Genomic DNA, 16,485 nt, shown 5'->3' with positions numbered 1-16,485 from the left:
TACGCTGCTGCCAAAAGGTAATCTGCACATCTGCAGCATTTCGAGCCACCGGTCAGCTTGTGTCTCTGATTGTTCTGAGCTGACCCAGCTCATGAAATCCAATGCAAACGCAAAGACAATCTTAGTTCTTAAGCCCACAAAGTTGTTAAAAGTTCTGTAATTGGAAAACCAGCAGTGATCGATCGCGTTGGCCACAGAGAAAGTTAGGGTTTGCCAAAACAGGCGTCGGGGGATCGGCCTGCTGCGCTGCTGAGAGTGTGAGCTAACAGTAATAATTATCTTTGTACGTGTTGCAGGCCGACCTCGGCGTGCCCAAGACGGTGCGTGGCATTATTACCCAGGGTGCAAGAGGCCTGGAGGGCAGCACGAGCGCTGAGAACAGAGCGTTTGTCAGGAAGTACAAACTGGCGCACAGCTTGACGGGCAAAGACTGGACTTACATCACCGACAGCAAGACCGGGTTCGCTAAGGTAAAGGGATCGCACACACACACACACACACACACACTCTGTCTGTCTGACACTTACATATGTACTCTCCTCTGTCTGATTGTCACTGTCAGTTCTCCCTCATTTGTAGTTTATTTATAGCTGTCTTTCTCTCAATCCCTCCTCGCTCTCCCTCTCTTTCTTCCCCTCTCTCAGCCTTGTCATTTTCAGGGAAAAAAAGCCATTATATTACAGCCTCAGCTCTGATAATAATTCAATTTAATCACCTCACTCCTCATTCTCCCTGCTCCTGTCTTTCTCCCTCTAAGTCCTCTGTACTCCCGCTCCGCTTTTCCTCTGTCTCATCCTCTCGTTCGCTCATCCTCTATTTGTCTCTCATGGGTGTTAATTAAAAATGTCTTTCCTGCATCACCACTCAGCACTGCTGGCAGTCTAACGCTCTGTGAGAGACGGGGCACTTTAAACTCTGTTCTCCTCTCTGAGACTCCGTCTTAAAACGCTTTAATAGTACTACTGAGTGCCTGACTTTGCTCCCTGATGCTAAAATCCTGTTCTCTCTCATCTGACTGTCTTTTTAAATGAGCATCCTGGGAAATTCATCATATTTTTTTTTTTAAAAACTCCAAAAAGTGGGGAAGACAGGAGATACAATTCAATTAATGAAACCAATATTACAACTTTCATAGCCCCACATTTCGAGAGGAGTCTAGTCAGTTTTCAGCTTGTAATAAATCTTGTGCTTTTGCCAGAGGCTGCTGCAAGCTGCCTCAAAACATTGCTTGAAAAATCAAAGGAAAACACAGATTCTGTTGTTATTTTTATGACACATGTCATGCCGTGCTTGGAAACAATGCTGATTAGGAGTGTTATAAGACTTTTGAGAGACAGGCACACCGTATTTTGCTATTGTTTTCCGATGGTGGAGTAGTGAAAAGACGAATTCAACCACCTCGGCAGCGTTTTACGTCTCCCTCCGTTTGCACGCCGTCTTGTATCCGTGCACCCACTCTGACAGATGTCACACGTATCAAACAAACACTGGAGTAAAGCTTATCACTCATCATTTTGTATCTGAGGCACGTCGCAGACAGCTCTGGCTTTGAGACAAACTCTAGGACAAGCAGTGATATTTGTAACACAGTTTCCTTTGAATCAGCACTGGGAAGACACAGCAGGATCTGACTGTCAAACGCAGCTGTCATCAGCAGAGCCGGCCAAAGATCTTTGCCATATTTTCCTGTGGAGTGAACAAATTGAACATAGGAATGTCATAATTGGCAGGAAGATGTCCTCTACACCGGAGGGGAAATGTTTCATCCTGATTTTTCCCCAAAATGAAAATAGGAAAGCACTCCCTAACAACTCTCTAAACACCAATAACAACACCGTCAACATCTGCTCCTAGATTTTCGAGGGAAACGGCCACTACGATACTCCAGAGGTGCGGAGGTTTGATGAGATCGTGGCCCAGTACATCAGAGTCTTCCCGGAGAGGTGGTCGCCCGCTGGGATCGGCATGAGGATGGAGGTCCTCGGCTGCGACCTGCCTGGTAAGAACACGCACACGTGCACATGGGAGATAACAGAAGGCTGCACACACGTCCAGAAAAGAAACACATGCAGCACAACATCGAGTTTGTGCACTCACATCCAAACCCACACAGATAAAAACATGAACACACTGAGGCCTTGTTTACATCAATCAATCTTTATTTGTACAGCGCCTATTCACATGAAAAGTTATCTCGTGACACTTTCCAGTTGGAGCAGGTCTAGATCATATTCTTTAATTAATATATTTACACAGACCCAACTTTTTCCTCTTGAGCGAGCACTTGGCAACAGTGGTGAGAAGAAAACTGCCTTTTAACAGGTTGAAACCTCGAGCAGGACCTGGCTCAGTGCTGTGCAGGACAGTTTTGCTAAAAACGTTGGGAAAACGATCTTCGTCCACACAAATCCTCAAAGCCAGGCCATGAACTGAGTTGAGTCTGCAGCACAAACGAAGCTCGATAGTCCGCCATTGTTTATTTTGTCCTTGACTATTAAGCTTAAGACGTAATACACATTAGCAAAGTGCAGTCATGTTGCCACAGTTTTCACAGGGAATCGCCAGTATTGCCAGTTTACACGAGGACAGTAAAAGGGCAGTTTTCAAAAGATTATACCCTGGAGCACAGTTTTGTCAACGAACAAAAGTTTAACCATTTTAATCTAAACAGCCCCTACTTCGCAGTCGCAGCACCCTTCTTCTCACATAAAACCGACACATCACTGAAAAAAGAGCAGGGAAGAGAAATTACCCAAGTGTGATCAAGAGCAATCACACATACATCATCGTAATTATTATGTCACTTCTGTACATATATGTATATTACATGATCCATAAACATAATTACAAAAACAACATTAGAGACTTGAATGTAAAAAATCACACCATTAATCTCTTTGACATCTGTAATTAGAGTGTATTTCTGTTTGCATGCTTTATGAGCTTTTTTCGAATGTGTGCTCACTTTCTTAGCACATATACTCGACCGTCCATGTATATATACGTGTGTGCTTGCGTGCGTGCGTGTGCATTCAGCATTGTGGCTGAAGTTAATCATCTTGCTCTATAGGAGGCATTGCAGCATGTCTGGACAGGGATTAACATGTCTAGGTCATGGGACTTTTACTAATAGTGGCCAGCTGTGTAGTTGCACTGTATTGTGTTCGCAGCCTATTATGTTAATAACATGTTGCGAGTGTGTAGTGAAGGATTAGGTGCGGTGCACGCTCTGCTGATTTTCATCAATCTGTGATCTATTCTTTTAAAAAAAGCTCTTTTTTTCTCAATATGTTCCGTTTGATATATTTTCTACTCGATTGGTGTAAACAGAGGGATGATTTAGTGTAGGGAGCAATGAATGCAGACCATTAGTCGGTATGTTTCTTTATAGAGTTGTGTAAGTACCATATATTACAATATGTTACTGTTGTACAGAGCTTGTTAGCTGTGGAAAGCAAATTATCCCCAGCTGCACAATAACTTCAATAATAAAGCAGTCGTTGTACAAATCTCCCCACAGTTTGTACTTAATCTGAGCAATAATGGCATGCTGCATAAATTCAGCAGCAGTTCCACTGTGGTAGAGGTATTTTTCCCTGTATCCTGTCCTGCGTCACGAGGAAATCACAGCCCAGATGTAGTCTCCTCTGGTCCTTTCCTCCTCCGTGTGCCATGTGATCTTACTGCTTCAGTCAGGTTGTGACACACGAGAGGTGAAGACAAGAACAGGAAATGACACGTACCTGTTCCCAGCGGACGTGGAGTGGGCTGTTGGCTGCAACTGATGGCCTGCTGCTGGAATACTGTGTTTCTGAACTGTGTGTGTGGTAGAAAGAGAGAGAGAGAGCCCGAAGGGAACAATATATCCTAGATGTGTCAGGACTAGCCAAGAGGCTGGTGGTGATGGGGTGAGAAGGGACATCCTCTACTGATGACACAGTTACCATGACTGTAATAAACGACAAAATTCAGGTGGAACTAAAAGATATAACATCAGTTAAAATGTCTTATTTCAAACATTTTAAGTCAGAGACAGATTTGACTTTGTTGGACGAGCACTCAGAAGAAAATCTGCATAGTGAACTTTGCCAAGTCGCCACAATAAAATGTTGGTGTTTTACCTTTCTGCAAAACACTGATGTGTTTAAATTTGTGCATTAAATACATACCATACTGACATTTCTACAATATGTGTCATATCACAGTCACATTTACATGTATATGAGCTGAAATGCATGTCAGGAGCAGAAGGGGATGGTGGTGTTTCAACATTTGTGAGCATGAAACCACTGGATATTTTTAACACGGTACTGGGACATTTCGAGATATTTCTGACAAGAGGTCAGGTCGTTTGTGGCATCAAAATTGGGTGTTTTTAACGAGGCGTTGGGACATTTCAAGCTGTGTTTGAGGCCAAAATATGATCTTTTCCCGACCCAAGCCCAGTGGTTTTTGTGTCTAAAGCTAACAAGACAGTCACCGTTGTTTACGGCAGTGTTTCAACAGTTGTAAATTTGAAACAATTGGATATTTTTAAACGAGAAATCAGAACATTTTTCAGCCGTGTTTGTGCCAACAGAAGTGGATGTTTTTGACGAGAGATAAGGGCATTTCCTGCTGTGTTTTTTGGCATGAATATCATGTGTTTTTAACAAGGTGTGGGGACAAATCCGTGGCTTGCAGAAACAGACACTGCCAACATTTAGTCTGGCGATCAGTAAGCTTTTAAAGTTTGGTCAATAAAACTTTGTGCTTTACAATTTAGATCTAATTGAACTGCTCCTCCAATTAACAGCATCTTTAAAGAGAGGACAACAGAGGTGTCCGGATGTCCATTTTTTCCCCCTTCATCTCATGTTGAGTTTCAGATGACTGGTAGAGAGCAGTCACTGCTGGTATAAAAGCCCTCAGGTGCAGCAAACTAACCGTGAAACCTTGACTTAAAAAAGAAAACATTTACTGGACTGATTATCTATCATGTACCAGCTGTACATCATGAATGGCAGCAACTGATTTCTTTCAAATGGAGAGAAATGAATCCTAATATGTCCATTGTGATTGCCCCGGTGGTGTTTTATCCTGTCCATACACGTTGCTCGTTATTGCACCTAATGACATCATGCACATCGTATCTGCAGCCATCATCTCGGCGATCACAGCGCAGATCATCAACCTCTTGGCTATTGCACCGTTTTCAGCGATCGTCTGCTGGTCTGGCTGTCTGCGTCTGCGTGCCAGATGTCTGCCCTCTGGATGTAATCCGTGCATTAGACGTGATAACAGTTCATTCCCACTCTGCATGAACGCCACAGTGACTGCTCCTGCTACCATCCCAAATACCACACACACACACAACCTGATATTTCTACATGTTTAGAGGCTTAGGGCGAGTTGATTTCACTTTGTCTGGTTTTTAATTGTCTCCACGCTAAGTGACGTTGGGATAATAACGCTGAAAAAACACATGATCTCACCAGTCACGCAGTCGCAATCATTTTTTGTTGGCGCTATAAAATGAAAACAGTAACAGAGAAAAGGCACATCTGACTGAAGACAAAGCAGACTTTGTCTCGCCTCTCGCTTGTGAGTGTTGCAAGTGCCGAGTTGTAACGGGAGATAAAATATTCAACAGAGTGCATCAGCTTTAGTCCACTGCACACAGCTGTTTACACATAACACAGAAACGCACACACATTCAACTCTAGTGGACCTCTCCTATCAATGCACACACACATATACACACACACACACAGGGCTACTGATAGGAAGTGAGATATAAAGTTATCCAGGAACAGGCCCAAACAGCACCTTCAGATTAAATCCTCTGAGATTGTCTTTTTTCCTCTGTTACTTTCCATTTCTGTAAACAGGCAGCGTTCATGGTTCATGTCCTGATTTTTCTTTTCACCAACTGCGATATACAGGAAGTTACCCCACATTAAAAGTGACACGCTTCCTCCCTTTGAAGATGAGTCATTTCCACGTTAAAATGTCTAAAAACAACTCCACCTTTGTTATTTTCCTCAATTAGGCCAAGGGTCGGACTGTCCGTCTTACAGCCCCTAAGTTCATCTTAGAAGCAGGTCGTCAGTTTGATTATTGTAAATTCCCTCTTCCTCCTCTTGGCTAATTAGTTGACTATTAAAAGGATCAAAAACCTAAAATAAGGTTATTAAAGGGCCGCCAGTTGAATATATTTGCCCTAAATTATCCAAAACTCTTGTTCCACAATGGTTTGCTTGTGGCCATAATTTCCATGAAAATATGGTTAAAACATCATGGAGTGATGATGGAAGTTGGCAAACGTGACTAATGCAACTTAAATAAAACTTTCAAACATTACCTGAACACTTCTGCTTGTCATGTAAATAGATGTTCAGCAACAATGGACGCTGAACTCTGCAACAGAAATGGTCCGCCAGTGCCTACATTGGTATTTTTGCTTATTGTGATGTCATTTTGGAGTATCTTCAAATGATTCACGTCCTTTAAATATGTAAAAACCTATTGCTTCAGAGCTTCGGTGAGTTAAAGGTGCTATATGTAAGATTTGACCACCTGCCGACTTCAAGCTGTCCTAACGAACAAAGCCATGAAAGGCCAAAATGTACTAAATAAAAGAAACGACTTTGCGTTCAAGAAATTTGAATCGCAGGAGTTCCCTTCTCTCACATGTGCAGTCGAGCCACAACCCCTTCTGTCTCGGCTCTGTTCAGGAAGTGAAGGAGTGAATTAATGCACTGATGAATAAGTAAAAGGAGGCATCAGCGGTGTAAGGCAATCACATGATCACTGACACACTCACAAACAGGCCAGCTCGCAGTGGATGCAGCAATCAGGATGGCCTTTGTATTATTCAGTAGTTGAAGCCTCTGTTCTCTGTTGACATAAATAACAAACCTGGACCTGGTTAAAAGAGTTCGACATCATGAAATTTTTACATATATTATCATTAACATCCATATTTTGTATTACAAATTACAGTCATACATCATTCACTGAAAATAAGAAGATAAGCATCCTCTCGTTCACACTTTGCCAAAAGTATTACGGCGTGTGTGTGTAAGCAGCGTGTCGTTTTGCTTTAGTTTATTCATTGTTCCAAAGTAGAGTCGCACACAATGTCAATCACAAACCTCATATCCTCTAAACACCAGCTTTAACAAACTCGCAAAGAAATTGCTTTTCCATTACTGCCCCTGTATTGTTTTCATATTTTTTTTTTTTCAAGCGCATTGACCTGGCTTCAGGGCTGTAAAACAATTTCCTCACATGGCGGAGACAATCTGAGCACCCAATTACAATGAAGAAATCTGAAATTACAGATTCGGGGTTCTTAGGAGAGGGAGGTGGGGTGAGGGGGGGGGCGCGCACAATATTGTAGTTTAGCATCTCATTATTGCGCCGAAACCCGCGGTGCGAAAACAGAAACAAAAGCCAGAATATTATTGCAGGACTCATTCTGATCATTCGCGCTAGCTGTGGAGGCAACATGTAATTTAGGTCGCATAACCCCCGACTATTGGATGTGAAGTGAGAGCTGCCGGGCTGCCAGTTTTGTTCATGTTTTAAATGACTGAGCTATCAGAACATCTGCTATGCTCTCATCTCTTTCACTCCACACCTAGTTGTTGGCAGGCAGGCAGGCAGACAGGCAGGCACATATGTACACACACTCACACGCATACACACACACCACCTGTTTGGCATGAAGACAAAGGTTTGTTCTTAGTTGTGTAAATACATGCTTAGGTTCTCGTCTCCATTGAAAACGGCAGTGTTTTGGGTGGGGTGCGTTGGGGAAAATAACAGAGAGGAAAACGCAGACGGAGGGAGAGAAAGCGGCTTTTTGTCCAGAGTCTCAGAGTGGCTAATAACATCTTTGTCTTCATTCATCTGCTGCTGTTGCTGCTCTTTGGATCGTGGATCTTCACTTGTCACGAAACCTTAAACACTGCTGGCCAGAAATGATGCTTCTTGCCTCTGTGTTCCAACAAAACCACAATGGTTAGCTCAATGGGGGACGCGCTGCGTTTGGGAGACTACATCATCAGTAATGGCTGATGGCTCGTATCTGTTTCCGTTCAGTGTGAAGTCGGGCCAGTTATAGCAAACGGGTTGGCTCTGGGACTGGCAGCGTATCAGACTGAATCTCTGAATCGACTGTATGGAAAGCAGATGGAGCTGTGCCTTAAGTGGCCAGCAGGGAGGCGACTCCTCTGGTTTCAAAGAAGAAGTCTGACTGTATGTAAGATCATGAGAAAATCTTCTCACTTGATTTATTATCTCATTAAACAGTTTCCTAATGAGTTTATGTTCAATACAGCGTGATGTACATTTAGTAAATTATGGTCCCATTATAGTCAAATAACCAATAAAACAGGGTATGTTTTAGGGTGTAGCTACCTTCCCTCTCGTCCTTATATAGTCACTTCTGGCTCCAAAAAATACAAGATGGCGACGGCCAGAATGCCAAACAATAAGCACAATATAATAACGATCATTAACCAATTCATCATTAGTAAATTTAAAGTTAATTAAACTTTAGTTAATAGTTATTCTGCCATTAACAAACAATGAGATGCTTTATAAAGTGCTAGGCCTGGGGAAATACCTCAACAACTACAACTGGAAAAGAGATGATTTTTATGAATATTAAGTCATTTGTTGTTTGACTAGCACACTGTCTGTCTTTCAAATCTTGTTGTTGATTCACACACATCGAAAGTCAGAGTCACCCGGAGGAGAGCGTTGTTTAGAGCTCTCCTTCTAGAACATTCTGGAGGTGTTCTGCTGTTCCAGGTTTCCAGCGAATCGTCCAGGTTAAGCCAAGTGTGCGAATGTGTATTTTCCAGGTCCAAACATTGCTGATAGCTTTCGCATGTGAGCCGTGGCCCGGGTCCAGAGACTTCCATGTGATTGGTGGGACGTGTCCTTGCTTACACCCACTCATGTCGCTCCTCTGCTCCTCCTCCTCCTCCTCCTCCTCCTCCTGTCTTGTCTCACTACTCCTCTCACTACAGAGATTACAGCTCTACTACTACATTAAGCAGTAATGATAACAACCAGATTGCAAAATAAAAAGCAATGACGACATTTATCACTTTGCACAGAAGTATGCTGGGAACTGGAGACTTAGTATTTCCAAGCAAATCATTTTAGACAGGGGTGGACATGTTAAAAGAATCATTATTTTAAATTATTGTTTCACTCTTGATTATTTCAGTTCATAAAGTTGCAGACCTGACCCTGCTCTTTTATACCAACAGGTATAGAAAGCATGAGAAGGAATGGAAACTAATGCGAGGGAGGGAGGTGGAGTGTACAAATGTTTGTGCCTTCTGCAGTACGCTGCGTCTCCGCCCCTTTGACTCCCTCCCCATCAGAAGAATTTAATCACTCTCGTCTCCTGCCAAGGCTCCTGTAACAACCCCACCACCACCACCACCACCACCACCACCTCCACCACACACACTCCATCTCTCCCACGTCTTCACCTTCCCTTTTTCCCCCTGACCTCATTACCCTCATGGATCTGTGTCCCACTCTTCTTCTTTCTCTCGCCCTTCTCACATTGTTTCTAAATACCCATCTTTCTACTTTTACTGCAAACTTGTTGCTGGTGCTTCCTTTACTTTATAGTTTTTGAAAGCTAATATTATCTCCGGAGAGTAGTAAATGTTTCCTGGCTCCGTATAAGCCAAACCACAGATCAGGTATTGCAGAATTTTCCGAACGCACGAAAATGGAAACTGACACTGTTTCAAAAACATACTTCCTGAAGGAATAACCTTTTTGGAGCTCTTACAGGACACCAACAGCATGTTTCCATTCTGGTTGTAGAGGCAAAACACTGGTGCACTTGAAGAAATCTCTTGCCCACCACTGCAGACGGGTTCAAATGCTCCTGACTTGATTGTAGGCTCCAACAAACACATTAGGCGGTGTTGGCATTGGGACGTCTACAAAGATGTTCAAGTGTAAAGAGCCTGAAAGTCCGACTGTTATTTTAAACCATATACACTCATGCTCTGTTCACTTCAGAGGGACAATAATATTTATCACTTCCTTCTCTTACTCTTTGAGATATCACACATGGCAACACTTAGGACTGGTTCATTGTTTATATGTGTCTGTGTTCAAAAAAAGATTGTGTTTTTCCAATATAAATATTTAGGTTTGGCTCACCACCTCTTTGCATAATTTCCCAGATTTTCCTGTCTCATTTTGTCCACATCTTTATCTGGATATGGTAGCACTTACTTTTACAGCTCGGTAATAACATGGTGATAATGGAGTATTAGTTTGAAAATAAATAGGTAATAATTATGTAAAACCATGTAATTACCAAGGTGATAACAAGGTAGTGGCTTAGTATTAACAATGGGTATATGACCGGGTAATAAGAGTAACAATGAGATAATATTTAATGACAGCAACATGGCAAAGAAATGTAGTAATTATAGTAAAGTATAATATGGTATGGTATGATATAGTATCATAAAGCATGGTATAGTAAAGTATAGTATAGTATGGTATGGTAAAGCATGGTATAGTATAGCATAGTATAGTATGGTATAGTATAGTGGTAACAAAAAGGTAACCTGTTTACAAAATGTTTTTATATCATTACAATTTTGGATTAAAATGGTAATATGATGACCATGTGGCTATAACCTGATGATGATGAGGTAATAGAGGTTGATGATTCAATATAATCAGCTGCTAACATTGTCAGACATTTGAAATCACATGAAGAGTCAAAATTGTTAATCACCACATCATGATGCCAAAAATGTATCCTTCCTTATGGTGGAAACATTACCTTTTGTTTCAAGGTATTACTGTACAAACTATATGATAAATGCTTTGGCTTGTTACCAGGAAACACTTAAATAAGGGCTGCAAATCTGCATGACCCAGAATTAACATACAGTCTGACAATCCTCCTGTGTTTTAATATAACCAAAAGGTTCTGATTGGGGCTTGAAATTGTTTAAAACATATCCTGGCATCGTACTGCTCGCTGATCGAGGGAGCTGTCTTTCTTTTCTCCTGAGCAGTTAATGGCATACTTAGCTCAATGGTTTTTGCCTCACTTAAACTCATTTTCTTTGTAGCGGACTACTGTTGGCTGATGTAGTTAGCCATTCATTGCCAGCAGCTTCTTTTTATCATCTAAGTTGTTGTCGTACTTAGCTTCACACTTAAGGCTACAATTACAGTCGCGTACCTTATGGTGCTTTGTTGCACAATCTGCTAATGAGCAATTCACTGTCTGTAGTTTCCTGACATAAAGAGCTTCTTTGCTTTTAGTGTCTCAACCGTGTTGTGCACAGCTCTGCTTTCTTAAGCTCTATTATTGGTGGCTTTTTAACTACAATCATGTGCTCTGTCTTATACCGGCAATACATTTAACTGGGTTGTAGAAAACGCTCCTTCCCCGTCTACCAGACATTAAAACTTGTGGTCCGGTGCAGCACTTACCATAAAAAACAGATATTGTCGGTAGCTCGCTGTACAATGAGCTAATTAGGCATTTAGTCTCCAAAGAGTTTCCTGCTGTAAAGAACTCATTTTCCCACCCACTCATCTACAGACGAGGGAGTCATAATTAGTCCAGCACTTTAAGCGACGTACAAATCAAACCTGCACTTTTGGGTTTTTAAGTACAGTTTGTCTGATTTGCCATTCAGATCACTGGCAATGATTGTCCTCTAAAAACACACTCATGTTTTCCACCATCGCTTCTCATTTGACGTCGTACTCTAGCATTTTACAGCCCCAGTCCAAGTTTCACTCTCTAGTTTCCAAGTTTCCTTTGACTTTCAAGAACTCATTTCTACTTTTTCCAAATGTAGCATTGCATATAAACATGTAGTATTTTTTTTTAAACTACAATTGTGTGAAGCAGCGATCTTTCCAGCAAGTACATCTAACTATACCTCAACTCCTAAGCATAAACTTTAATGTAAATTGTACATTTCTATCAATTTTGTGTTACTGTTTAGTCTAAAACGTATTTATCTTCTTTATATGTACATCTATGAAAAACAAATATATATATATATGTATGTGTATATATATATATATATATATATATATATATAGAAGAGCGCAGTCCTAGGAACAGCCAAGATACTGAGCAGAACCCTCAAACTCCCAGGCCTCATATATATATATATATATATATATATATATATATATATATATATATAGATGTGTATGTATATGTATAGGTTGTATATTACACTTTTATACAAATACATACATGTTAAATGTGTCAAACACATATATTTTTATGTATGTATGTAAATATGTATGTTTACATATGTTTATTACATATTTCAGCATATATGTCACATTCCATCTTGTCCAATAACTCAAATAAACTAAAGCAGAACACAGTGTTGCACAGTTTTAGGTCCCTGAGTAACATTTACATTAAGATTAACAAAATGCGGTGGATAGATAAATGCCTTTTTAAAAGGAAATTCAACTTACACTGTACAGATACCTTCAACAGAAAGGTCAGCCAGTGGTGTCACACTGTAGCTAATCGCAGTTACTATCAAAGGAGATTCACGTAATAAAGAAGACATTCTTTCAGCTCCACGCATCAGTCAATAAGTCAGTCAATCACATAGTCATTAAGTAAAGGAAACCCCTTCAACACACACACACACATTCACCATGTCACCCATAATTTGAGTGGGGACGACATTCCCTCTCCCTCAAGCACACACACACACACACACACACACACACACACACACACACACACACTGTGTCAGTAGTCATTATTTAGGCTGACAGAGGTAGATTTATACCCAGAGCTCTTTCCATAATTGAACAGTTTTCGTCTCTCTGTTTCTCTCGCTGCTCAGTCAGCAGCTTTACAATGAGCCCTGGGGCCTATGACAGTGTGTGTGTGTGTGTGTGTGTGTGTGTGTGTGTGTGTCTGTGCATGTGTGTGTGGTTGGCAGAACCTAACACCTTTACAATTTCTCAGTTTGAGGTAGAAAAAGACGTAGAGTCATGGCAGGTTTCAGTGTGTAAGTCGGTGGTGTTTGCGATGACCCACCTGCAGAATACAGATGTAAAGATGTGTGTTTCTTCTGCATCCCTGTTTGAGTCCTCATGTTTAAAACATCGCTGACAGCTTCGTCATCGCCACTTTTCCCACACAAGTGACTAAACGCGCCGCACGCGTCCGTCAGTCAGCAGATACGACGTAAAAAAAAAAACATCCTGCAAAAGCAAGTTGAAAAATTACAAGTTTGACCGGATTTAATTATGAAGTAATTCATTTAAATGATTTTACTGACCTTTACAGTAGCTGCAGAGTGGGCCGTGATGGATGGAAATGAAAGGAAGGAGGGAGGATGATGAAGGGGGGGGGAGAAACAAGAGGAGGGGAGATGACAGACAGCAGGAGCAGAATTGGATTAGACGAGTGGAGTGGAGATGGAGATGGAGTTCAAAATGGGAGGCTGACAGGAGCTGTGTGTGGTCACTAATTAGGAAAATGGTGGTGAGAGGTGGAAAGGGTTATGTTCCCTTCTCCATGTCTATCTCTCTCACTCTCTCCATCTATCTCTATGCCTCTCTCTCCCCCTCTCTCATCTCTATTCCTCCCTCTCTTCCCTCCATATGGGGGGCTAATTACAGTGGTAAAGGGCACCAAATTAAAACAGCTTAATGTCAGCAGCTGGGAGCTACTTATCCAATGTTAATATCTAATTCTGTGTGTGTGTCTGCATGTGTGTGTGTGTGTGTGTGTGTGTATTAGGCCACTCTGTTCGGGCTTACATAATAATCCTGCATATTTTCACTGTGAGCAGACTGTGTCAACAACTCAATAAAGTTATACACACACAACACGCATTAGACGAATGAATCAAACTGGTTTCTGCAGCAAATCCAAGGCTGTTAGCGAGCAAAGGTCAAGAGTTCAGGCTAAACAAGACGCACAGATCACCGAGTGAGTCATGGAAACATCCCGAGCAACCAAACAAGCAGTAAATCAACAGTGGTCTCAGATTTACTGTGCTGGTGGTGGTGGTGGGGACCGACATAAAATAACACCAGACAGAGTTACGGCACGGGGGGGAAGCGCTGAGAGGGTTGAGAGGAGAGTGACAGAAAGAGATCTGAACAAAGAGAAAGAAAGATCTGCGGGCAGAAAGGACGAGTGGAAATCAAAATATGCCTCCGGGAGAGATGACAGAAAGGGAGCGAGAGAGAGAGTTATGGAGAAGAAAACTGCGGTTGTGGTAAAACAGAAACAACACTAGATAGGGTTTCACGTCTGTGCCGTAGAGGGAAAAAGAAAGATCGACCTTGTGTGTGTGTGTGCAGAGAGTACTTTTTGTGGTGCTGACGGTGGTTTTGCGAAGCAGAACTGAAACTGGTCAGATTTACTGTGACAAATGACGAGAGGACGAAGGAAAGATGGAGGGGCTTCACAGAGACGAGTGATGAGTGACAAAGAAAGTCAGACCGTGTGATGAATAAGAGAGAAAGAAGTCATCTCTAAGAATAATTTGGCGAGAGGTTAGTCGTGTCAGCCTTGTTCCCTTACGTCAACGTGTAGATGTGTGTCTGAGAAGGAGCCGGCGAAGCGTTCAGGGCCGTTTAAGGAATCCTAACCAACAGTAGAAAACTGCTTATTAAGACCAGAAGGTCTTGGGGTTACGCTGACATACCCGACTGCTGACGCGTGTGTGCGCGCGCCTCCGTTTGATCTATCATACGCTGGTCGCATGCTGCTGTGCACCAAGGTCAGTTTGAGTGCGGCATCTATCATCATAGCGTTGTGGGCGTGTGTGTGTGTGCGTGCCAACCTGCAGTGGGTAAAATGAGTGTGTTGTGTCACAGTCTTCAGCCGAAGTGCCAGCTCACTGCCTCGGCTCGCTCCGTCACTGCCTGCATCGTGACAAACTTCAGCCTTAACACACAGCGGCAGCGACGTGTGTACAAACATCATCAGTTAGCGTGTAATATCTAAATCTTTCTTTGCTCAAGCTTCACTGCTGGGCTGTTAAAATATTACTGTTTTCCAGTGTGAATATTTAAAAAGAAGAGCTTAGATTTGGTTATTCAGTATTGTCTCAGCCTGTGAGGCAGTTTTGAGTGTGTTGGAAGTCGAACGCGATTGAAGCAGATTAACTCCAGTGCTTGCATTAAATATATAAAATCTGATATAAGGTGGTGGGATGATTGTTTAGCGGTAGGAGGCTAAGTCCTTCCTTTGTAAAATACCCAGCAAAAGAAAATGCTGCGTTCACGGGGTCCGTGCTGTTGAAAAGTCTGCTCGGTGTGAGAGCTAAGAGCTGGAATAATTGACCCGCATCCTGATGAAAGGCCATTCATGAACGTGTAGTTCACTTACTGCCACGTCATTTCATTCCATCTATTCTAACCTTTGTCTTTTCCTTCCTGTCGGCAGAAACCACCACTGTACCTGACACCGCGACCCCCACCCTGCCCAGAGAGGAGCAGACCACCGCTGCAATGAGACCTGGTAAAAACACACACACACCTACACATAAAACATAGTTAAAGCACTCTCACACACACACACACAGCATTCATTTTCTCTCTGTCTCTCGTCGGCACACACTTGCGCACACACTCGACGCTCTTAAGGTCAAACTCATGATGTCATTGCGCACCACAGGGCCTCTGGGCTTTTGAAGTCTGTTGGATTCAAGGAGTCCCACAGGAAGCGCCGTTTGAGTGAATATAGGCTCGCACAGCCAGAGGATCCCACACACACACACACACACACACACACACTTATTGGGAATATGATTTCACAGCTTTAGGTCAACGACTGTCATGGAAGGAGCTTTACTGTGGTAGATGTACAGTGATGTGTTTTTTTCTGTTTATTTTCCATGCTTTCTTATTTTCGTGCTCTTTTTCCTCTCTCCTATTGATTCACAGCTACACCCCCCCTTTACTGCCGTCTTTTATCCTCTGCACTGATTCTTCTGTCGAGCTCATTCTCCATCTCTTTTACTCTAATATTTGTATTCAGCCTGATTTATTGAGATGTCATAATACATGAGCACTATTGCCAAAACATCTAAACACAGTGGGAATCTCTCTCAAAGCATCGGAATAAAGAGGCGGCAGACAATCGCGGCATTAGGTCTCATAAAAGGAAGATAAGGAAAAGAGAAAAAACATTTAAATCTGATATGGTGTCTGAAAAGCACTCAGAGAGGCGACTTGATGATCAGTATTATCTACGGTTGAAACAGACGCTTCAGTCACGGTCTGTGTCTCCTTCTCGCCCCGCAGCCACCACGCCGTCCCTGTCGGCCGTGTGTGACTTCGAGCAGAGCTTGTGCGGCTGGTCGGCTGATCCTCAGTCAGGTGTGAGCTGGTCGCTGCACACGGCCAGCAGCAGTTCAACCGGACACGGCACACATGGAACGAGGCAGGACCTGGCGCTTGGATCAGACAGTGAGTACT

At 42.4% G+C, this 16,485-nt stretch overlaps 1 protein-coding gene across 3 annotated transcripts in view; it reads left to right on the top strand.

Moving 5' to 3' along the window:
- The window catches only part of LOC311262078 (neuropilin-2-like), a 106,457-nt gene that overhangs the window by 63,451 nt on the left and 26,521 nt on the right, over window positions 1-16,485 (top strand). For all 3 annotated transcript variants that reach the window (XM_084361226.1, XM_084361224.1, XM_084361225.1), the window contains exons 10-13: window positions 297-470; window positions 1,855-1,999; window positions 15,452-15,526; window positions 16,312-16,476. In XM_084361226.1, the coding sequence (XP_084217352.1) occupies window positions 297-470; window positions 1,855-1,999; window positions 15,452-15,526; window positions 16,312-16,476 (559 nt within the window). The remainder of the gene's footprint in view (window positions 1-296; window positions 471-1,854; window positions 2,000-15,451; window positions 15,527-16,311; window positions 16,477-16,485) is intronic.

Source organism: Pagrus pagrus, assembly GCF_965226575.1.
Source record: "Pagrus pagrus genome assembly, chromosome: 9".
Lineage (NCBI taxonomy): Eukaryota > Metazoa > Chordata > Actinopteri > Spariformes > Sparidae > Pagrus > Pagrus pagrus.
The sequence above is the reverse complement of the archived record's forward strand: the minus strand, read 5'-3'. Positions and strand labels throughout refer to the sequence as shown.